This window comes from Cetorhinus maximus, unplaced genomic scaffold (genome assembly GCF_964194155.1).
Source record: "Cetorhinus maximus unplaced genomic scaffold, sCetMax3.hap1.1 HAP1_SCAFFOLD_3810, whole genome shotgun sequence".
Taxonomy (NCBI): Eukaryota; Metazoa; Chordata; class Chondrichthyes; order Lamniformes; family Cetorhinidae; genus Cetorhinus; species Cetorhinus maximus.
In genome coordinates this window covers 1-20,887 of record NW_027599716.1, presented here as the reverse complement: position 1 = coordinate 20,887, position 20,887 = coordinate 1, and the positions used below count along the sequence as shown (strand labels likewise).

Below are 20,887 nucleotides of genomic sequence, written 5' to 3'. Positions count from 1 at the left end.
GCCGGTGAAGGGCACTGTTGGGTGACGCGCGTCGAGCACGTACAAACAGGTGACAGCCGGGACACTGGGCGTGAGAGGAGAGCCGGGGGACGAGCCAATGGAACCAACTCTTGTGCGGTCCTTTTCACTTCACCCTATCGGGCTCCTCCGAGGGCAGTGAGCACCACCCTCGCCCCGGGAAGGCCGGGCAAACTCCCTGACGTCCTCTCGCCTCTTTGTCCTCTGCAGGAGAAGGAGAAGTCTCACGACGGCTCCCGGCCAGTCCGTGCCATCTTCGTCACCGGTGACAAGATTCTGACCACCGGGTTTGGGAAGATGAGTGAGCGGGCAAGTGGCGCTGTGGGACATGGTGAGTCACGTGGGCTTGAAGGCCGGGGGGGTGGGGGAGAGGTTGGTGGGGTAAGAGGGGTGGGGGGTGTGGGGTGGGGGAGAGAGAACTGGGCCAAAGGGAGGTAGAGAGAGAGAGAGAGAGAGAGAGAGGAGGAGTGGGGAAGGGAGGGAGAGGGAGGAAAGTGAGGGGTGAAGAGAGGGGGAGAGAGAGGAAAGGAATGTGGAGCGGGGGGAGAGGGGAGGGAGGCAGGAGAGAGAGAGAGAGAGAGAACAGGCGGGAGAGAGAGTGGGAAGGGGAGAGAGAGAGAAAGAGAGGCAGAGAGATAGGGAGGGAGAGGGAGAGGCAGAGAGAGAAGGGGGGAGACAGAGAGAGACAGAGAGAGACAGGCAGAGGGGCAGAGAGAGGGAGGGAGGGAGAGAGGGAGGGAGAGGGAGGGAGAGAGGGAGGGAGGGAGAGAGGGAGGGAGGGAGAGGGAGGGAGAGGGAGGGAGAGAGGGAGGGAGGGAGAGAGGGAGGGAGGGAGAGACAGAGAGAGGGAAGGAGGGAGAGAGGGAGGGAGGGAGGGGGAGGGAGAGACAGAGAGAGGGAGGGAGGGAGAGAGGGAGGGAGGGAGAGGGAGGGAGGGAGAGAGGGAGGGAGGGAGAGACAGAGAGAGGGAGGGAGGGAGCGAGGGAGGGAGAGAAATGGGGGAAGGAGCACAGCAATGAAAGTGGACAAAGAGGGGGAAATGGGGTTGATGAAAAAGAGAGATGAGATAAAGTCACTGTTGGTAGGTCTCTCCCTTTGTCTCTCTGTCTCCGTCTCCCTACCTCTCTCTCCCACCCTCTCTCCCCCCTTTCACCCTCTCTCCCTCTGTCGACCCCTCTCTCTTCCTCGCTCCCTCTCTGCCTCTCTCACCCCCCTCCCTCCCTTTCTCCATCTTCTTCCTTCTCTCTCTCCCACCCTCTGTCTCTCTCTCTCCCTCCCTCCGTCTCCCTGTCTCTCTCCCTCCGTCTGTCTGTCTCTCTCCCTCTCCACCCCCCTTCACCCTCTCTTCCTCCAACTCCCTCCCTCTTCTCCCTGTCTCACTCCCTCCTTCGCTCTCACTTTCTCTCTCCCTCTCCCCTCTCTCTCTCCCTTCCTCTCTCCTCTAGCCCCTCTCTCTCCCTCCCTCTCTCCTCTAGCCCCTCTCTCTCTCCCTCCCTCTCTCCTCTAGCCCCTCTCTCTCTCCCTCCCTCTCTCCTCTAGCCACTCTCTCACTCTCTCCTAACGTTGCTGTTATTCCCTTTCAGAAGAACATGTCGGAGGCGATGACCCTGGAGGAGCTGGATGTGGGGAGCGGTGTTCTCATTCCATTCTACGACCCTGACTCAAACATCGTCTACCTGTGCGGCAAGGTAAGGGTTAACAGGAGAGGGGAGGCAGAGGGGAGGGAGAGGGGAGGCGGGTGGGGAAGATGGAGGGAGGGGAGAGGGGGTGAGGGAGGGAGGGGGAGGGGGTGAGGGAGGGAGGGAGGGGAGAGGGGGTGAGAGAGGGAGGGAGGGGGGTGAGGGAGGGAGGGGAGGGGGGTGAGAGAGGGAGGGAGGGGGTGAGGGAGGGAGGGGAGAGGGGGTGAGAGAGGGAGGGAGGGAGGGGGGTGAGGGAGGGGAGAGGGAGGGAGAGGGGAGGGGGTGAGGGAGGGAGGGGAGAGGGGGTGAGGGGAGGGAGAGGAGAGGGGGTGAGGGAGGGAGGGAGGGGAGAAGGGGTGAGGGAGGGAGGGGAGAGGGGGTGAGGGAGGGAGGGGAAGAGGGGGGAGGGAGGGACGGGAGGGGAGAGGGGGTTTGGGAAGGAGGGAGGGGAGAAGGGGTGATGAAAGGAGGGAGGGGAGAGGGGGTGAGGGAGGGAGGGGAGGGGGTGGAGGGAGGGGAGAGGGGGTGAGGGAGGGAGGGAGGGGAGAAGGGGTGAGGGAGGGGAGAGGGAGGGAGGGGAGAAGGGGTGAGGGAGGGGAGAGGGGGTGAGGGAGGGAGGGAGGGGAGAGGGGGTAAGGGAGGGAGGGGAGAGGGGGTGATGAAGGGAGGGAGGGGAGAGGGGGTGAGGGGAGAGGGGGTGAGGGAGGGAGGGGAGAGGGGGGAGGGAGGGGAGAGGGGGTCATGAAGAGAGGGAGGGGAGAGGGGGTGAGGGAGGGGAGAGGGGGGAGGGAGGGGAGAGGGGGTGATGAAGAGAGGGAGGGGGAGAGGGGGTGAGGGAGGGGAGAGGGGGTGAGGGAGGGAGGGGAGAGAGGAGAGAGGGGTGAGGGAGGGGAGAGGGGGTGATGAAGAGAGGGGGGAGAGGGGGTGAGGGAGGGGAGAGGGGGTGAGGGAGGGAGGGGAGAGGGGGTGAGGGAGGGGAGAGGGGGGTGAGGGAGGGGAGAGGGGGTGATGAAGAGAGGGAGGGGAGAGGGGGTGATGAAGAGAGGGAGGGGAGAGAGGGGGTGAGGGAGGGAGGGGAGAGGGGGTGAGGGGAGGGAGGAGGGAGATGTGTCCGGAGGGAGGGGTTTGTCCCTGTGCGAGGGGAGTGTGGCGGTGGTGACGGAGGGGAGATGTGTCCGGAGGGAGGGGTCTCCCTGTGCGAGGGGAGTGTGGAGGTGGTGAGGGAGGGAGGGAGGGGTCTCCCTGTGCGAGGGGAGTGTGGAGGTGGTGAGGGAGGGGTCTCCTGTGCGAAGGGGAGTGTGGAGGTGGTGAACGGGGGAGATGTGTCCGGAGGGAGGGGTCTCCCTGTGCGAGGTTGAGTGTGGAGGTGGTGAGGGAGGGAGGGAGGGGTCTCCCTGTGCGAGGGGAGTGTGGCGGTGGTGAGGGAGGGAGGGAGGGAGAAGGGAGGGGTCTCCCTGTGCGAGGGGAGTGTGGCGGTGGTGAGGGAGGGAGGGAGGGAGAAGGGAGGGGTCTCCCTGTGCGAGGGGAGTGTGGAGGTGGTGAGGGAGGGAGGGAGGGGTCTCCCTGTGCGAGGGGAGTGTGGAGGTGGTGTTGTGGGGAGGTAGGACTGAGAGGTGACCATTCCTCTGCTCCCCAGGGTGACAGCAGCATCCGATACTTTGAGGTGACCGAGGAGGCTCCCTACGTCCACTACCTGTCCATGTACTCGAGCAAGGAGTCTCAGAGGGGCATTGGCTACATGCCCAAGAGAGGCCTGGATGTCAAGAAGTGCGAGATCGCCAGGTAGGAGACACAGGGGTCAGGGGTCGGGGGTCGGGGCCCAGGGAGCGGTCAGCGACGGGGACTTTGTCTCATGGATTAACCCTCCCCTTCGTTCCCTTTAGATTCTACCAAGCTACACGAGAGGAGGTGTGAGCCGATTGCGATGACTGTCCCTCGAAAGGTATTACACCCTCACCTCCAATATCATTGTTCCTGAGGCAGCGCTGACCCTCCCTCAACTCCCTCAGCACTGACCCTCCGACAGTGCGGCGCTCCCTCAGCACTGACCCTCCCACAGTGCGGCGCTCCCTCAGCACTGACCCTCCCACAGTGCGGCGCTCCCTCAGCACCTGACCCTCCGACAGTGCGGCGCTCCCTCAGCACTGACCCTCCGACAGTGCGGCGCTCCCTCAGTACTGACCCTCCGACAGTGCGGCGCTCCCTCAGCACTGACCCTCCCACAGTGCGGGGCTCCCTCAGCACTGACCCTCCCACAGTGCGGCGCTCCCTCAGCACTGACCCTCCCACAGTGCGGCGCTCCCTCAGCACTGACCCTCCGACAGTGCGGCGCTCCCTCAGCACTGACCCTCCGACAGTGCGGCGCTCCCTCAGCACTGACCCTCCGACAGCGCGGCGCTCCCTCAGCACTGACCCTCCCACAGTGCGGCGCTCCCTCAGCACTGACCCTCCCACAGTGCGGCGCTCCCTCAGCACTGACCCTCCGACAGTGCGGCGCTCCCTCAGTACTGACCCTCCCACAGTGCGGCGCTCCCTCAGCACTGACCCTCCGACAGTGCGGGGCTCCCTCAGCACTGACCCTCCGACAGTGCGGCGCTCCCTCAGCGCTGACCCTCCGACAGTGCGGCGCTCCCTCAGCGCTGACCCTCCGACAGTGCGGGCGCTCCCTCAGCACTGACCCTTCGACAGTGCGGCGCTCCCTCAGCACTGACGATGGTGACCCCTCTCTCTCTCTCTCACCCCCTGGCAGTCGGACCTGTTCCAGGAGGACCTGTACCCTGACACCATTGGACCTGAACCCGCTCTCGAGGCTGAGCAGTGGTTTGGAGGGAAGGACGCCGATCCCATCTACATCTCCCTGAAGAACGAGTGCACCGTGAAGTCTCGCGAGTTCAAGGTGTGCAAGAAGGTTCTAGATGTCAAGGATGGCGCGCACAGGGCACATTCCACCTCTGACTCTGGATCGCACGGGGTAAGTGTGAGGATCGTGACTTCAATGGGTTGCGTTCTGACTGAGTGCCCGCTGGGTGAGACCACACCCGGAGCTCTGGGTCCGGTTTTGGTCTCCTTACCTAAGGAAGGACATCCCTGCCCTAGAGGGAGAGTAACGAAGGTTCACTAGACTGGTTCCTGGGATGAGAGGGATTGTCCCAGGAGGAGAGATTGAGGAGAATGGGTCTCTATTCCCTGGAGTTTCGAAGAATGAGAGGTCGTCTCACTGAAAGGTAGAAAACTCTGAAGGGCTTTGACAGGGTCGATGCTGAGAGGCTGTTTCCCCCCCTCTCCCCGGGCCGGAGAGTCTAGAACACGGGGGGTCCCAGTCTCAGGAGAAGGGGTCGGCCGTTTTGGGCTGAGATGAAGGAGAAATGTCTTCACTCGGGGAGGGTTGTGAATCTTTGGAATTCTCCTACCCCAGAGAGCGGTGGGTGCTCCGACATCGAGTAGGTTCAAGACCGGGAGATCGAGAGGGTTTTTGGGCGCCGAGGGGGTTCGAGGGGATATGGGGGGGAGTGCGGGGAGGTGGAGTCGAGGGAGAAGATCAGCCACAGGCTGGATTAAGCGGGGTGGGGGGGAATGGAGGGGCCGAATAGCCTGACTGCGCGCGGGTAAAAGGGAACATGTCGGCACCACTCAGGGGAACTCAGCGCCCCCCTTCTCTAACCCTCTGACCAGTTGCAGGGTCCAGCCATCGAGTCCCTGTTGGAGGAGATGGAGAAGCTAAAGGTCAAAGTTCAGGAGCACGAACGGCGAATCACAGAGCTGGAGGGCAAAGCGTAAAGGATAATGAGAAAGACACCGCACAGAACGAGCCCAAAATCATCGCGGCATCGCGGAGATGCTTAAAACCTCAAGGAAAAAAGCAGCAAAGAGATTGAGAACCCCACCCCTGATTAAATTAAGGCCCCCTCAGGCCGACAAAATGGCCGCCAGGTTACACAACGCGCCCCCCCCACCCCACCCAACCAACCACCACCACCCCCACCCCGTCACCCACTCCCCTCAAACAGAGGGAGTCTCTCCGTCGGGGTCCCCTGTTAAAGAGGGAGTCTCTCCGTCAGGGACCCCTGTTAAAGGGGGAGTCTCTCCGTCAGGGACCCCTTTTACAGAGGGAGTCTCTCCGTCAGGGACCCCTGTTCAAGAGGGAGTCTCTCCATCAGGGACCCCTTTTACAGAGGGAGTCTCTCCGTCAGGGACCCCTGTTCAAGGGGGAGTCTCTCCGTCAGGGACCCCTGTTACAGAGGGAGTCTCTCCGTCAGGGACCCCTGTTCAAGAGGGAGTCTCTCCCTCGGGGACCCCTGTTAAAGGGGGAGTCTCTCCCTCAGGGACCCCTGTTAAAGGGGGAATCTCTTCGTCAGGGACACCTGTTAAAGGGGGAGTCTCTCCGTCGGGGACCCCTGTTAAAGAGGGAGTCTCTTCGTCAGGGACCCCTGTTAAAGAGGGAGTCTCTTCGTCAGGGACCCCTGTTAAAGAGGGAGTCTCTCCGTCGGGGGGCCCTGTTAAAGGGGGAGTCTCTCCGTCAGGGACCCCTGTTAAAGAGGGAGTCTCTCCCTCGGGGACCCCTGTTAAAGAGGGAGTCTCTCCCTCGGGGACCCCTGTTAAAGGGGAGTCTCTCCGTCAGGGACCCCTGTTAAAGGGGGAGTCTCTCCATCAGGGACCCCTGTTATAAACCCTTGGTGGGGGAAGACGATGATGTCGGGGGGAGCTCCGGGGGGTGGGGGATTGTTTGGTGGGGGGGTGGTGGGGAAATGGGGGGATGTGAAAATCGCCAACCAAGATGGCGGCATTTCTGAGGGCCCACCCCTCGAGAGAAATGGGCTCTCCCGCCGGGCGACGTCATCGGGCCCAGTCAGCCAATGGCGGAGCCTCGTTGGGAGTCTTCGTGGCCCGAACAGTCCACTCGGCCCGAGAGGGAGGGGGTGGTCGCTAGGGGATCTTGCTCAGGGTGGGGGCCCCCGAATTCGGGACAGGGTTGTAAAGTTGGCCCGGGGAGGTGGGGGGGTGTTCACGTTCTCTCTGCTGCTTTTCCGGAATTTTCTTCTATCGACACGGAAACGTGTCCTGCGCTTTGGTGAGCGGCGGCCATTTTGAACTGTGCGGGTGGTATTCGAGCGGGAGTTAGACCCGGGTTGCGAGGCGGGGTGGGGTTGGGGGGGGGGGGGGAGGGGGGGAGGGGCAGGCGCTTGAGGGAGGGAGCGAGGGAGGGAGGAGGGGTCTATGGCAGAAGCACCGAGAGTGGTTCTACAGACTGGGAAAAGTGAGCCTCAAGGACTCTGCCCCAGTGACCTCCAGGACAGAGATAGACAGAGAGAGAGAGAGGGGCGGGAAGGAGAGATAGAGAGGGGGAGGAGAGAGAGAAGGAGAGGGGGGAAGAGAGAGAGACGGGGGAGAGAGAGGAGAGGGGGGGAGAGGGGGAGAGAGAGAGAGGGGGAGAGAGAGGAGAGGGGGGAAGAGAGAGAGAGGGGGCAGAGAGAGAGAATGAGGGGAGAGAACGAAGGGAGAGAGAGGGAGGAGAGAGAGGAGAGGGTGAGAGAGAGGGGGAGAGGAGAGAGAGAGGGGAGAGAGGTGGGAGATAGAGAGAGGGAGAGAGAAAGAGAATGAGAGAGTGAGAGAGGAAGGAGAGGTAGAGAGGGGGGGAAAGAGGGGGGAATAGAGAGAGGGGGAGACAGAGAGGGGGACAGAGATACATAGAGAAATGGGAGTCAAAGAGAGATAGAGAGAGTAGAAAGTGTGACACAGAAAGAGAGAGAAAGAGTGAGAGATATAAAGAGAGAAAGGGAGAGAGAGGGGGGAGAAAGAGCAAGAGAAGGGGAAGAGAGAGGGAGATTGAGGTGGAGAGCGAGGGGGAGATAGAGAGAGGAGAGAGGGAGACGGGGATAGAGAGATAGAGAGAGCAGGAGATAGAGGGGGAGTTAGAGAGAGAGAGATAGGGGGTAGGGAGAGAGACGGAGGGGAGAGTGTGAAAGGCTTGGTTCCCAGTGCCCAGGGAGAATCCTGCACCCTCACAGGGAGAGGAAGCAACTGCACATGCAATTCCTTTTTTACCAAAAGGACTAATATTATTTTTAACAAGCTGTGAAATACATCAACTTGTAAAAGAATAAATGCTATCAATTGAAAGGAAATCGGAGCTTCTGACTCTGTTTGTAACTGTCTGTGTGTGAGGTCCCCATCGGCATAATCCCAATCACCCCGACTCTCCCCGGGGTCCGGGCACCGACTCTCCCCGGGGTACGGGCACCGACTCTCCCCGGGGTACGGGCACCGACTCTCCCCAGGGTACGGGTCTCCAATGGGTTACTGACTCCGTCCCTCTCCTTGGTCATTGTCCGAGAACTGTCCGAACTGTTCGCTGCCTCTGGATCGTATTTGACCTCAAGACGAGCTTCCGACTTCATGTCCGCCCCGTCACTAAGACCACCCACTCCCACCTCACTAACATTGCCCGGCTCCAACCCCGTCTCAGCTCATCGACTACAGAAACCCTCGCCCGCGCCCTCGTTCCCTCCGCACTCGACTATCCCAGCGCTCTCCCGACCGCTCTCCCACACCCCACCCTCCGTAAACTTCAGCTTGTCCCAAACTCCGCTGCTCCCCCTGTGTCCGAACTCACACCGAGTCCCCCTCACCCGTCACCCCCAGCGCTCGCTGACCCACACGGGCTCCCGGTCTGGCAACCCCTCCATTTTCAAATCCACACTCTCGTTTTCAAATCCCTCCATGGCCCTCACTCCCCCCTCCCTATCTCTGTAACCTCCTCCAGCCCCTACACCCCTCCCTATCTCTGTAACCTCCTCCACTCCCTACAACCCTCCCTATCTCTGCAACCTCCTCCAGCCCCTACACCCCTCCCTATCTCTGTAACCTCCTCCAGCCCCCTACACCCCTCCCTATCTCTGTAACCTCCTCCAGCCCCTACACCCCTCCCTATCTCTGTAACCTCCTCCAGCCCCTACACCCCTCCCTATCTCTGTAACCTCCTCCAGCCATTACAACCCTCCCTATCTCTGTAACCGCCTCCAGCCCCTACACCCCTCCCTATCTCTGTAACCTCCTCCAGCCCCTACAACCCTATCACTGTAACCTCCACCAGCCCCTACACCCCTCCCTATCTCTGTAGCCTCCTCCAGCACCTACAACCCTCCCTATCTCTGTAACCTCCTCCAGCCCTCCCTATCTCTGTAACCTCCTCCAGCCCCTACACCCCTCCCTATCTCTGTAACCCCCTCCAGCCCCTACAACCCTCCCTATCTCTGAAACCTCCTCCAGCCCCACAACCCTATCTCTGTAACTTCCTCCAACCCCTACAACCCTCCCTATCTCTGTAACCTCCTCCAGCCCCTACACCCCTCCCTATCTCGGTAACCTCCTCCAACACCTACAACCCTCCCTATCTCTGTAACTTCCTCAGCCCCTACAACCCTCCCTATCTCTGTAACATCCTCCAGCCCCTACAACCCTCCCTATCTCTGTAACCTCCTCCAGCCCCTACACCCCTCCCTATCTCGGTAACCTCCTCCAACCCCTACAACCCTCCCTATCTCTGTAACTTCCTCCAGCCCCTACAACCCTCCCTATCTCTGTAACATCCTCCAGCCCCTACAACCCTCCCTATCTCTGTAACCTCCTCCAGCCCCTACACCCCTCCCTATCTCTGTAACCTCCTCCAGCTCCTACACCCCTCCCTATCTCTGTAACCTCCTCCAGCCCCTGCAACCCTCCCTATCTCTGTAACCTCCTCCAGCCCCTACGCCCCTCCCTATCTCTGTAACCTCCTCCAGTCCCCTACAACCCTCCCTATCTCTGTAACCTCCTCCAGCCCCTACAACCCTATCTCTGTAACCACCTCCAGCCCCTACACCCCTATCTCTGTAACCTCCTCCAGCCACTACAACCCTCCCTATCTCTGTAACATCCTCCAGCCCCTACAACCCTCCCTAACTCTGTAACCTCCTCCAGCCCCTACACCCCTCCCTCTCTCTGTAACCTCCTCCAGCCACTACAACCCTCCCTATCTCTGTAACCGCCTCCAGCCCCTACACCCCTCCCTATCTCTGTAGCCTCCTCCAGCACCTACAACCCTCCCTATCTCTGTAACCTCCTCCAGCCCCTACAGCCCTCCCTATCTCTGAAACCTCCTCCAGCCCCTACAACCCTATCTCTGTAACCTCCTCCAACCCCTACAACCCTCCCTATCTCTGTAACCTCCTCCAGCCCCTACACCCCTCCCTATCTCGGTAACCTCCTCCAACACCTACAACCCTCCCTATCTCTGTAACTTCCTCCAGCCCCTACAACCCTCCCTATCTCTGTAACCTCCTCCAGCCCCTACACCCCTCCCTATCTCGGTAACCTCCTCCAACCCCTACAACCCTCCCTATCTCTGTAACTTCCTCCAGCCCCTACAACCCTCCCTATCTCTGTAACATCCTCCAGCCCCTACAACCCTCCCTATCTCTGTAACCTCCTCCAGCCCCTACACCCCTCCCCATCTCTGTAACCTCCTCCAGCTCCTACACCCCTCCCTATCTCTGTAACCTCCTCCAGCCCCTACAACCCTCCCTATCTCTGTAACCTCCTCCAGCCCCTACACCCCTCCCTATCTCTGTAACCTCCTCCAGTCCCCTACAACCCTCCCTATCTCTGTAACCTCCTCCAGCCCCTACAACCCTATCTCTGTAACCACCTCCAGCCCCTACACCCCTATCTCTGTAACCTCCTCCAGCCACTACAACCCTCCCTATCTCTGTAACATCCTCCAGCTCCTACAACCCTTCCTAACTCTGTAACCTCCTCCAGCCCCTACACCCCTATCTCTGTAACCTCCTCCAGCCCCTACACCCCTATCTCTGTAACCTTCTCCAGCCCCTACAACCCTCCCTATATCTGTAGCCTCCTCCAGCCCCTACACCCCTCCCTATCTCTGTAACCTCCTCCAGCCCCCTACACACCTCCCTATCTCTGTAACCTCTTCCAGCCCCTCTACAACCCTCCCTATCTCTGTAACCTCCTCCAGCCCCCTACAACCCTCCCTATCTCTGTAACCTCCTCCTGCCCCCTACAACCCTCCCTATCTCTGTAACCTCCTCCAGCCCCCTACAACCCTCCCTATCTCTGTAACCTGCTCCAGCCCCTACACCCCTCCCTATCTCTGTAACCTCCTCCAGCCCCTACAACCCTATCTCTGTAACCTCCTCCAGCCCCTACAACCGTATCTCTGTAACCTCCTCCAGCCCCTACACCGATCCCTATTTCTGTAACCTCCTCCAGCCCCCTACAACCCTCCCTATCTCTAACCTCCTCCAGCCCCTACACCCCTCCCTATCTCTGTAACCTCCTCCAGCCCCTATACCCCTCCCTATCTCTGTAACCTCCTCCAGCCCCTACAACCCTATCTCTGTAACCTCCTCCAACCCCTACACCCCTATCTCTGTAACCTCCTCCAACCCCTACAACCCTCCCTATCTCTGTAACATCCTCCAGCCCCTACAACCCTCCCTATCTCTGTAACCTCCTCCAGCCCCTACACCCCTCCCTATCTCTGTAACCTCCTCCAGCCCCTACACCCCTCCCTATCTCTGTAACCTCCTCCAACCCCTACAACCCTCCCTATCTCTGTAACATCCTCCAGCCCCTACAGCCCTCCCTATCTCTGTAACCTCCTCCAGCCCCTACAACCCTCCCTATCTCTGTAACCTCCTCCAGCCCCTACAACCCTCCCTATCTCTGTAACCTCCTCCAGTCCCTCTACATCCCTCCCTATCTCTGTAACCTCCTACAATCCTCCCTATCTCTGTAACCTCCTACGACCCTCCGAGATCTCTGCGCTCCTCCGATTCCGGCCTCTCGGGCATCCCCCGATTCCCATCGCTCCGACACTGGGCGGCCGTGCCTTCAGCTGCCTGGGGAGGGGGGAGACCCTAAACTCTGGAATTCCTTACCTCAACCTCTCCGCCTCCCCTCGCTCTCTCTCTCTCTCTCTCTCTCTCCCCCCTCCTTGAAGAGGCTCCTTAAAAAGCGTCCCCTTTCTCCGAGCCGTTGCCTCGCCTGTTCCTGACGCCTGGTGACGTGGGACCGAGAGAGATTCGGACTCCATTTCGCTCGAGAGACGTGCGTGAGGGTGGAGGTTTTAGCCTGGTCTAACCCAGCGTATCAACGTGGCTTTGTCACTGCCCGTCGGAAGACATGACCTCTGCGGGACTGAGGCTTTTGAGAGTTTATTTGTAACAGATAAATCAAGTCACAGGAATAAGCAGAGTAAAAAACAAACAACGTACAACGCAACTCTCAGTGCAAAGCATCCGCGGACAAGATTGGCACTGTCGGTCCCTGGCATCCTCGCCATCGGGGTGGAGAGTGCAAATCCCCGGCAGGTTTCAGCTCCTTCTTCGAAGCCTTCTCTCCCTCTCCCTCTCTCCGGTTCTCCTTCCCAGCCCTCACTGCGCCTTCTGTGTCTCCCACTGCTCCGGACTGAGCGTCTTCTGCTCAAAGGCGTGGATGAGTTTCAGCTCATCGGCCAAGCAGGCGTTCACCATCCTGCGCCGTGGAGAGAAGAGGACAACCGTGAGACAACCATTCGGCCCTTGGAGCCTGCTCCGCCCCCTTAATCCAGCCTGTGGCTGATCATCCACCTCAACTCCGCCTTAATCCAGCCTGTGGCTGATCTTCCCCCTCAACTCCACCTTAATCCAGCCTGTGGCTGATCTTCTCCCTCAACTCCACCTTAATCCAGCCTGTGGCTGATCTTCTCCCTCAACTCCACCTTAATCCAGCCTGTGGCTGATCTTCTCCCTCAACTCCACCTTCCCGCACTCTCCCCACGTCCCGCGATCCCCCTCAGCATCCAAAAAAATCCCTCGATCTCCCGGGTCTTGAACCTACTCGATGACGGAGCACCCGCCGCTCTCTGGGATAAGAAAATTCCAAAGATTCACAACCCTCCCCGAGTGAAGACATTTCTCCTTCATCTCAGCCCCAAATGGCCGACCCCTTCTCCTGGGGGCCCCTAAAACCCTCCCTGCATCCACCCTTTTGTACGTTTTTTTTGTTTTATTCGTCCATGGGGCGTGGGTGTCTCTGGCCAGGCCAGCAACCACATCGCTGTGGGTCTGGAGTAACGTGTAGGCCAGGCAAGGTAAGGACAACAGATTCCCCTTCTTAAAGGGGATCAGTGCACCTGGTGTGTTTTTACAAACAACGGTCATATCATTAGACTTTTCATTCCGGGTTTTTATCGAATTCAAACTCCTGGCGGGGTTCGAACCTGGGTCCCCAGAGCATTACCGTAAGATACAGGAGCAGAAATTAGGCCATTCGGCCCATCGAGTCTGCTCCGCCATTCAATCATGGCTGATAAGTTTCTCAACCCCATTCTCCCGCCTTCTCCCCGTAACCTTTGATCCCCTTACCAATCGAGAACCTATCTATCTCGGTCTTAAATACACTCACTGACCTGGCCTCCACAGCCTTCTGCGGCAATGAATTCCATAGATTCACCACTCTCTCTGGCTAAAGAAGTTTCTCCTCATCTCTGTTCTAAAAGGTCTTCCCTTTACTCTGAGGCTGTGCCCTCGGGTCCTAGTCTCTCCTACTAATGGAAACATCTTCCCCACGTCCCACTCTATCCAGGCCTTTCAGTATTCTGTAAGTTTCAATCAGATTCCCCCTCATCCTTCTAAACTCCATCGAGTATAGACCCAGAGTCCTCAAACCTTCCTCATATGTTAAGCCTTTCATTCCTGGGATCGTTCTCGTGAACCTCCTCTGGACCCTCTCCAGGGCCCAGAACATCCTTCCTGAGATACGGGGCCCAAAATTGCTCACCATATTCTAAACGTGGTCTGACCAGAGCCTTATAAAGCCTCAGCAGCACATCCCGGTTTTTATATTCTAGTCCCCTCGAAATAAATGCCAACGTTGCATTTGCCTTCCTAACTACCGACTCAACCTGCAAGTTGGCCTTGAGGTTACCCTGGGTTCCTGGATTACTAGCCCACCGACAATACCCGCTACGCCATCGCCTCTCAGAGGTGAGATCGCCTCTTGTTCTCCTAAACTCCAGGGGAATAAAGGCCCCCTGGTCTGTTTAATCTTTCCTCACGGGACAATCCCCCCTGGCGAACTTTCACTGCACTCCCTCTAGGGCAAGGACGCCCTTGCTTAGGCGCGGAGGCGAAAACCGGACACGGTACCCCAGGTGTGGTCTGGCCAAGGCCCTGCGCAGCTGTAGTAAGACATCCCTGCTCCTCTGCTCAAGTCCCCTCGCAATGGAGGCCAACGTACCCTTTGCCTTCTTCCCTGCTCGTTGTACCTGTGGCTTCAGTGGCTCTTGGTCAAGGACGCCCAGGTTCCCCCCTTTGACGCTCAACACCTCCCGGCGCATCCCACCATTTGGGGAATACTCTGCTCTCCTGCTCTTCCCACTGAGATGGGGTCAGCTCTGCTCGGGTGAGACGTTCCTCCTCCTCCTCTTCCTCCTTCTCCCCTCCCCGGGCCCATGTCCCATCGCTCCACCATCGGCGGCCGTGCCTTCAGCTGGCCGGGGATCCTTAAACCTCTCCGCTTCTCTCTCTCTCTCTCTCTCTCTCCCTGTCCTCCTATAAGATGCTCCTTAACACCGGAAACCTTGACTGGACTCTGAAGCAACTCGTACAATTCTAAAGGGGGGGTGCAGGAGCAGAGGGAGATGGGGGTAAACGTGTATGAATCATTGAAGGGGGGCAGGACAGGTTGAGAGAGCGGTTAATAAAGCAGACAGTATCCTGGGCTTTATTCATAGGGGCGTAGGGTACAAGAGCAGGGAGGTTACGTTAAACCCTTTATAAAACTCCGGGTTCGCTCCAAGCTGGAGTTTCGTGTCCAATCCCGGGCTCCGCACTTTGGGAAGGATGTGGATGCCCCTCGGAGAGGGTGCGGAGAAGGAGATTTACCGGAATGGTTCCCGGTGGGGGGGATGATGAGGGGACTTCAGTCCGTGTGGGAGAGAGAGACCGGGAGAAGCTGGGATCGTTCTCCCCTCGGAGTGGAGAAGGTTAAGGGGGGGGGAGGTTGAATCGAGGGGGTTCCCGATCGGGAAGGGGGGTCGGGATCGAGGGAGTCAGTGAGGGGGGGAAACTGTTCCTGGTGGCAGGAGGGGTGGGGAAACCAGAGGGACAGGGATTGAAGGCGATCGGGGGGGTAAAGAAGCAGAGGGGGAGATGGGGAAAGGTTTTATTTGGGACCCAGCGAGTTGTTGTTGATCTGGAAGGCGGTGGGAGCAGATTCAATAGGAACGCTGGGAATGGGGGAATCGGAGAAACATTGGGAGGGGGAACATCCACAGGGATATGGGGAGGAGGGAGAGAGAGAGAGAGAGAGGGGAGGGAGTGGGATTAATGGGACAGATCGTTCAAAGAGCCAGCACAGACACGATGGGCAGAATGGCCTCCCCTCGTGCTGACCGGTTCTCGGGTTGGGTACATTGTACACCCCCACCCCGATCAGGGGGCTGTGGAGAGGGGAGAGGGGAGGTCGAGGGGGACATCGAGAGGTTACCCCCAGCTCCCTCTGCTCCTGCCCTCCCTTTAGAATTGCCCCTTTATTTTATACTGTCTCTCCGCGTTCTTCCCACCAAAATGAATTGCTTCACATTTCTCTCTCTGTGTTAAACTGTATCTGCCACTTGTCTGCCCACCCCACCATCTTGTCTATGTCCTTTTGAGTTTCTACACTCTCCTCCTCTCAGTTTGCAATGCTTCCAAGTTTCGTATCATCCACAGGTTTTGAAATTGTTCCCTGTACACCGAGGTCTAGATCATTAATATACATCAGGAAAGGCAAGGGTCCCAATCCCGACCCCTGGGGAACTCCACTACAAGCCTCTCTCCAACCCTGAAAACCATCCATTAACCACGACTCTCTGTTTCCTGTCACCCAGCCCATTCTGTACCCATGTCGCTCCTGTCCCTTATGCTCCATGACTTTTCTCACAAGTCTGTCGTGTGGCACTGTTATCAAACGCCTTCTGGAAGTCCATGTACACCACATCGACAGCATTACCCTCATCGACCCTCTGCTACCTGGTCAAAAAACTCCAGCAAGTCAGTTAAACACGATACTCCCTGAACAAATCCCAAGCCGGCTTTCCTTAATTAACCCGCGTTTCTCCCAGTGACCGTTAGTTAAACTCTGTCCCGAATTATTCTTTCTAGAAGTTTCCCCCACCCACCGAAGTTAAACGGACTGGCCTGTAGTTGCTGGGTTTAATCTTTACACCCTTTTTCTGAACAAGGGTGTAAATGTTTCCACTGCTCTAGTCCTCTGGCACCACCCCGGAGTGTGAGGGAAATTGAAAGAAAACTAAGGCCATTTGCCTCCGCAAATCCCGCTCTCAACTCCCCTCGGTGTCCTTGGACGCATCTCACCCGGTCCTGGTGCCTCAATGACTTTAATAAGTTCAGACGTCCTCTCTAACACCTCCTCCTCCTCCTCATCAATTTTAAACCCATCTGGTTTCTGAATCGCCTCCTCTGTCACCATGACCTGGGGTAACATCATCTTCCTTGGGTAAAGGCAGATGCAAACTGTTCATCTCGTACCCCTGCCTCCCTGCGTTAATCCCCTATTTGGTCTCTAATCGGCCAGACTCCTTTTACCACATTTTCACTACTTATGTGCCTGTAGAAGACTTTGGGATTCCCTTTCCAGTTAACTGCCAGTCTCTTCTCGTACTCTCTCTCTGCTTCTCCGATCTGCTTTTTCACCTCCCCTCTGAACCTCCTGCATTCCCCTTGGCTCTCAGTTGTATTTTCTACCCGTCATTGACACACTTTTTCTTCTTCATCTTAATCTCCCTCTCCTTTGTCATCCAGGGAGCTCTGGACTTGTTTGCCCTACCTTTCCCTTTCGAGGGAATATACCTTGACCGTACCCGAAACATCTCTCGGGCAGCCCTTGGATCAGCGAGCGTTTCTCCTGACGACCTTTTGACTCCAATTTATTCGGCCCACATCCGTTCTTAGCCCACTGACGTTGGCTTTCCCCCCAGTTAGTTACGCTGGATTATTCGTCATCCTTTTCTGTAGTCACCTTAAACCTTATGATACAATGATCACTCTTCCCTAAATGTTCTCCCACTGACACAAGGAACACTAGGCCCACCTCATTCCCAAGAACCAGGTCTAGCAGTGTCTCCTTTTTCTTTGGACAGGACACATAAGAAATTCTCCTGAATACACTCTAGGAACTCATTCCTCTCTCTTCACACCACCATCCCAGTCTATATTTGGGTAATTAAAGTCACCCATTATAAACCAATCTATCATTTTTGCACCTCCCTGTTCATTTCTTTGCAAATTTGTTCCTCTACAGCCTTCCCACTAGTTGGTGGCCCACAGGCTACACTGAGGAATGCAATTGCACCTTTTTTCTTCCTTAGCTCTAGCCAAATAGATTCTGCCCTTGACCCCCACCCCCTGGGACATCCTCTCTCCCCGGCACTGCAATGCTCTCCTTAATCAATACCGCCACCCTTCCCCCCTTTCTTCTTCTTCTCCTGAACACCTTGTATCCAGGAATATTTAACACCCAGCCCTGCCCTTCCTTGATCTATGTGAAAGGCGCAACATCGTATTTACACCCAGTAATCTGCGCCTAGAACGCACCAATCTTATTTACCACACCCCGTGCATTCACATACCTGCAGTGCAACCTATTACTTTCTCCCTCACTCTGACCCCACCTAATAATTTACTATTCCCTACTCTAGTGCTATACGCCTCTCCCAGTATTCCGTAGGGTTTGGTATTCCTCTCAGATATTACTTCCTGATTCCCACAACCCTGTCAGTTGACCGGGACAAAATAATAATTTTCAAAAGCGCATGTTGCTCGGTTGAGCATGGTGTAAGGCACATATCTTTTTTGTTTCTGTTGGACTTGGCTTAAAATTACAATGGCTGCAGCTTGAAACACATGTCCACTGGAACAGGATGAGAGATATATACAATGCTGCAGTCCTGGAACAGAGTGTGCCATGAAAGACAGGATAGCGCCAGAGGGGAGTGCTGGACACACACAGGAGAAAGAGGTTTTAGGTCTTGCTCCTTTCAGGCTAGGGGCTATTCTGCTCGCACACAAAACCTGGTCACCTGGTCAAGAGCCAATTAAAATGCTGATGTCAGGCAGCTCCCTTGGTCCAGGGCTCCTCTCCGGCACCATCCTGTCTTTCATGGCACACTCTGCTCCAGGACTGCAGCATTGTATACATCTCTCATCCTGTTCCAGCGGACATGTCTTTCAAGCTGCAGCCATTGTAATTTTAACCCACAGCCCAACAGAAAATAAAAAAGTTATGCACCTTACAACAGTCCAACAGAAATAAAAAGATAGTGAGTCGTGATAATGGGTATATGAGTGATTAAGACCGTTGAAAAGACTCAAGAGGGAATTCTACATTCCCATTTCAGGATATCCCCGGACTGTCGGCTCAAGAGCGATGGGATCTTACCTGTGTCTCTGTAGGAGGGGCTTGTTCACAAACTTTGGCGAGACCACCAGCACCTTGAAGCTTGTCGAACATTTCTCCGCTGTGATGTCCTCCACTTCCTACAGGGCAGGAGAGAGAATTTATTCAGTTAAAGGCGCCCTCCGCGGAGTGATCCGGCGCCGGGGGGAGGCCCTTCGGCCCACCAGTCCTGTACTGGCTCTTCGAAAGAGTTTTCCCCATGAATCCCACTCCCCCTCTTTCCCCAGGGCCCTGACAGGTTTCTCTCCCCTTCAAGTATTTATCCAGTCTGTCGTGTGGCACTAGATCGAAAACCTTCTGCAAGTCCATAGACACACACACAAGGCCCAACAAAACGCTCAGACTCAACTTGCCTTCAACAACTCCGTGCTGGCTTTCGTTCATCGCCCCACACGTCGGGTCACTAAAGGCTCCCCCCGCCCCAGGAACTTCAAAACAGGAGGAGGCCATTCAGCCCCTCGAGCCTGATCCTCCGTTCGACGAGCCGTGCGGCCGAATCTGTGACCTAACCACCCCCCCCATCTGCCCGCCTCTGGTGTCCCTCAACGCCTTTGGATAACAGAAACTGATCGATCTCACCGATTTTTAAAAATTGAACAATCGGCCAGTTGCCGTGGGCAGGAGAGAGAGTTCCAAACCTCTCCCGCCCTTTCTGTGAAGGAGCGTTTCCTAATTTCAAACCCCGGAAGGCCTGACTCTAAATTTAGACTCTGCTCCCCTCGTCCTAGACTCTCTCTCCAAGCGGTGTAAATTGTGTCTGCGTCTCTCTCTCTCTCTCTCCCGACCCTATCAGTTCCCCCGAATGTCCTCGAAAACTTCGATCGATTTTGCCCCCTTAACCTCCAAAATTCCAGGGCGTACGACCCAGAGGTTGCGTTTAATCCCCCCCCTCCTCGTCATTTAACCCCCTCGGAGGGGCGGGTACCGTTCCGCTAAATCCGCACCGCGCTCCCAGCCAGGGTCGGTATATCCTTCCTGAGGTGCGGAGCACGGAACTGCTCCCCAGGAGCTCCGAGATCTGGTTTGAGCAGGACTTTTCGTACGGTAGGAGCACGACTCTCTACCCGCTTTGCATTCTAGTCCTCTCGAGCCACCAAGGCACAGGAGGAGGCCGCTCAGCCCTTTCCGAGTCCCTGCTGGCTCTCGGTAGAGCATTCCAGTTGCCGCCGGCCCCCGCCAACTCCCCGGAGCCCTGCAAGCTCCTTTCCCCTCCAGTGCCCGTCCGATTGAAATTGTTCGCCACTCCCGCTGCCACCATGTTGTGGGCAGCGAGCTCCAGGTCGTCACCACTCGCTGCGCAAAGAGGTTCTCCCTCACATTACCCCCCCCACCACCACACCCTACTGTCCCGAAACCTTAAATCTGAGGACACCACCCCCTCCCTGCTGTACCCTCACCAAACCCCCTGCCCACCCCCACTCCTTGTGCCATCGGCCAATAGGAACAGCTTTCCTTTGTCCACCTTATCCAATCCCGTCAGCAGTGTGTGTACCATCTACAAGATGCACTGCAGCAACTCGCCAAGGCTCCTTCGACAGCGCCGCCCAAACCCACGACCTCTACCATCTAGAAGGACGAGGGCAGCAGACACATGGGGAACACCACCACCTGGAAGTTCCCCTCCGAGCCCCTCACCCATCCCGACTTGGGAATATATCGGCCGTTCCTTCACTGTCGCTGGGTCCAAATCCTGGAACTCCCTCCCTAACAGCGCCGTGGGTGTACCTACACCACACACGGGGACAAAATCCTGGAACTCCCTCCCTAACAGCGCCGTGGGTGTACCTACACCACACGGGGACAAAATCCTGGAACTCCCTCCCTAACAGCGCCGTGGGTGTACCTACACCACACGGGACAAAATCCTGGAAATACCTCCCTAACAGCGCCGTGGGTGTACCTACACCACACGGACAAAATCCTGGAACTCCCTCCCTAACAGCGCCGTGGGTGTACCTACACCACACGGGACAAAATCCTGGAACTCCCTCCCTAACAGCGCTGTGGGTGTACCTACACCACACGGGACAAAATCCTGGAACTCCCTCCCTAACAGCGCTGTGGGTGTACCTACACCACACGGGACAAAATCCTGGAACTCCCTCCCTAACAGCGCCGTGGGTGTACCTACACCACACGGGACAAAATCCTGGAACTCCCTCCCTAACAGCACCGTGGGTGTACCTACACCACACAGGACAAAATCCTGGAACTCCCTCCCAAACAGCGCCGTGGGTGTACCTACACCACACGGGACAAAATCCTGGAACTCCCTCCCTAACAGCGCCGTGGGTGTACCTACACCACACAGGACAAAATCCTGGAACTCCCTCCCTAACAGCGCCGCGGGTGTACCTACACCACACACGGGGACAAAATCCTGGAACTCCCTCCCTAACAGCGCTGTGGGTGTACCTACACCACACGGGACAAAATCCTGGAACTCCCTCCCTAACAGCGCTGTGGGTGTACCTACACCACACGGGGTCAAAATCCTGGAACTCCCTCCCTAACAGCACCGTGGGTGAACTCCTACCCCTCACCCCTCCCTACACCCCCCCAGCCCACCACACCACTGCCACTCTCCCCAACCACACATTCCCCCCTCCGCTCCCTCCGCCTCCGCATGTTGCCCTCGACCCTCACCACATGGGTGGCCTCCAGCCCCTTCAGCAGCTTGTCCTTGACCA

The 20,887-nt window shown here is 57.3% G+C and overlaps 1 protein-coding gene and 1 pseudogene across 2 annotated transcripts; one reads left to right on the top strand and one right to left on the bottom strand.

The window, feature by feature from the left end:
* Window positions 1-228: 228 nt before the first annotated feature.
* On the top strand, window positions 229-5,488 carry LOC144678213 (coronin-1A-like; annotated as a pseudogene). Its single transcript, XR_013575989.1, has 6 exons — window positions 229-349; window positions 1,602-1,706; window positions 3,334-3,479; window positions 3,581-3,639; window positions 4,447-4,668; window positions 5,370-5,488. The product of XR_013575989.1 is annotated as a coronin-1A-like (transcript).
* A 6,406-nt stretch (window positions 5,489-11,894) lies between these two features.
* Window positions 11,895-20,882, bottom strand: LOC144678212 (bolA-like protein 2; the record flags this gene model as incomplete). The annotated part of the gene is made up of 3 exons (XM_078538080.1): window positions 11,895-12,230; window positions 18,180-18,277; window positions 20,844-20,882. Coding segments are annotated over 3 exons (237 nt in total), but the record flags the coding sequence as incomplete, so codon positions are not given.
* Window positions 20,883-20,887: the final 5 nt, after the last annotated feature.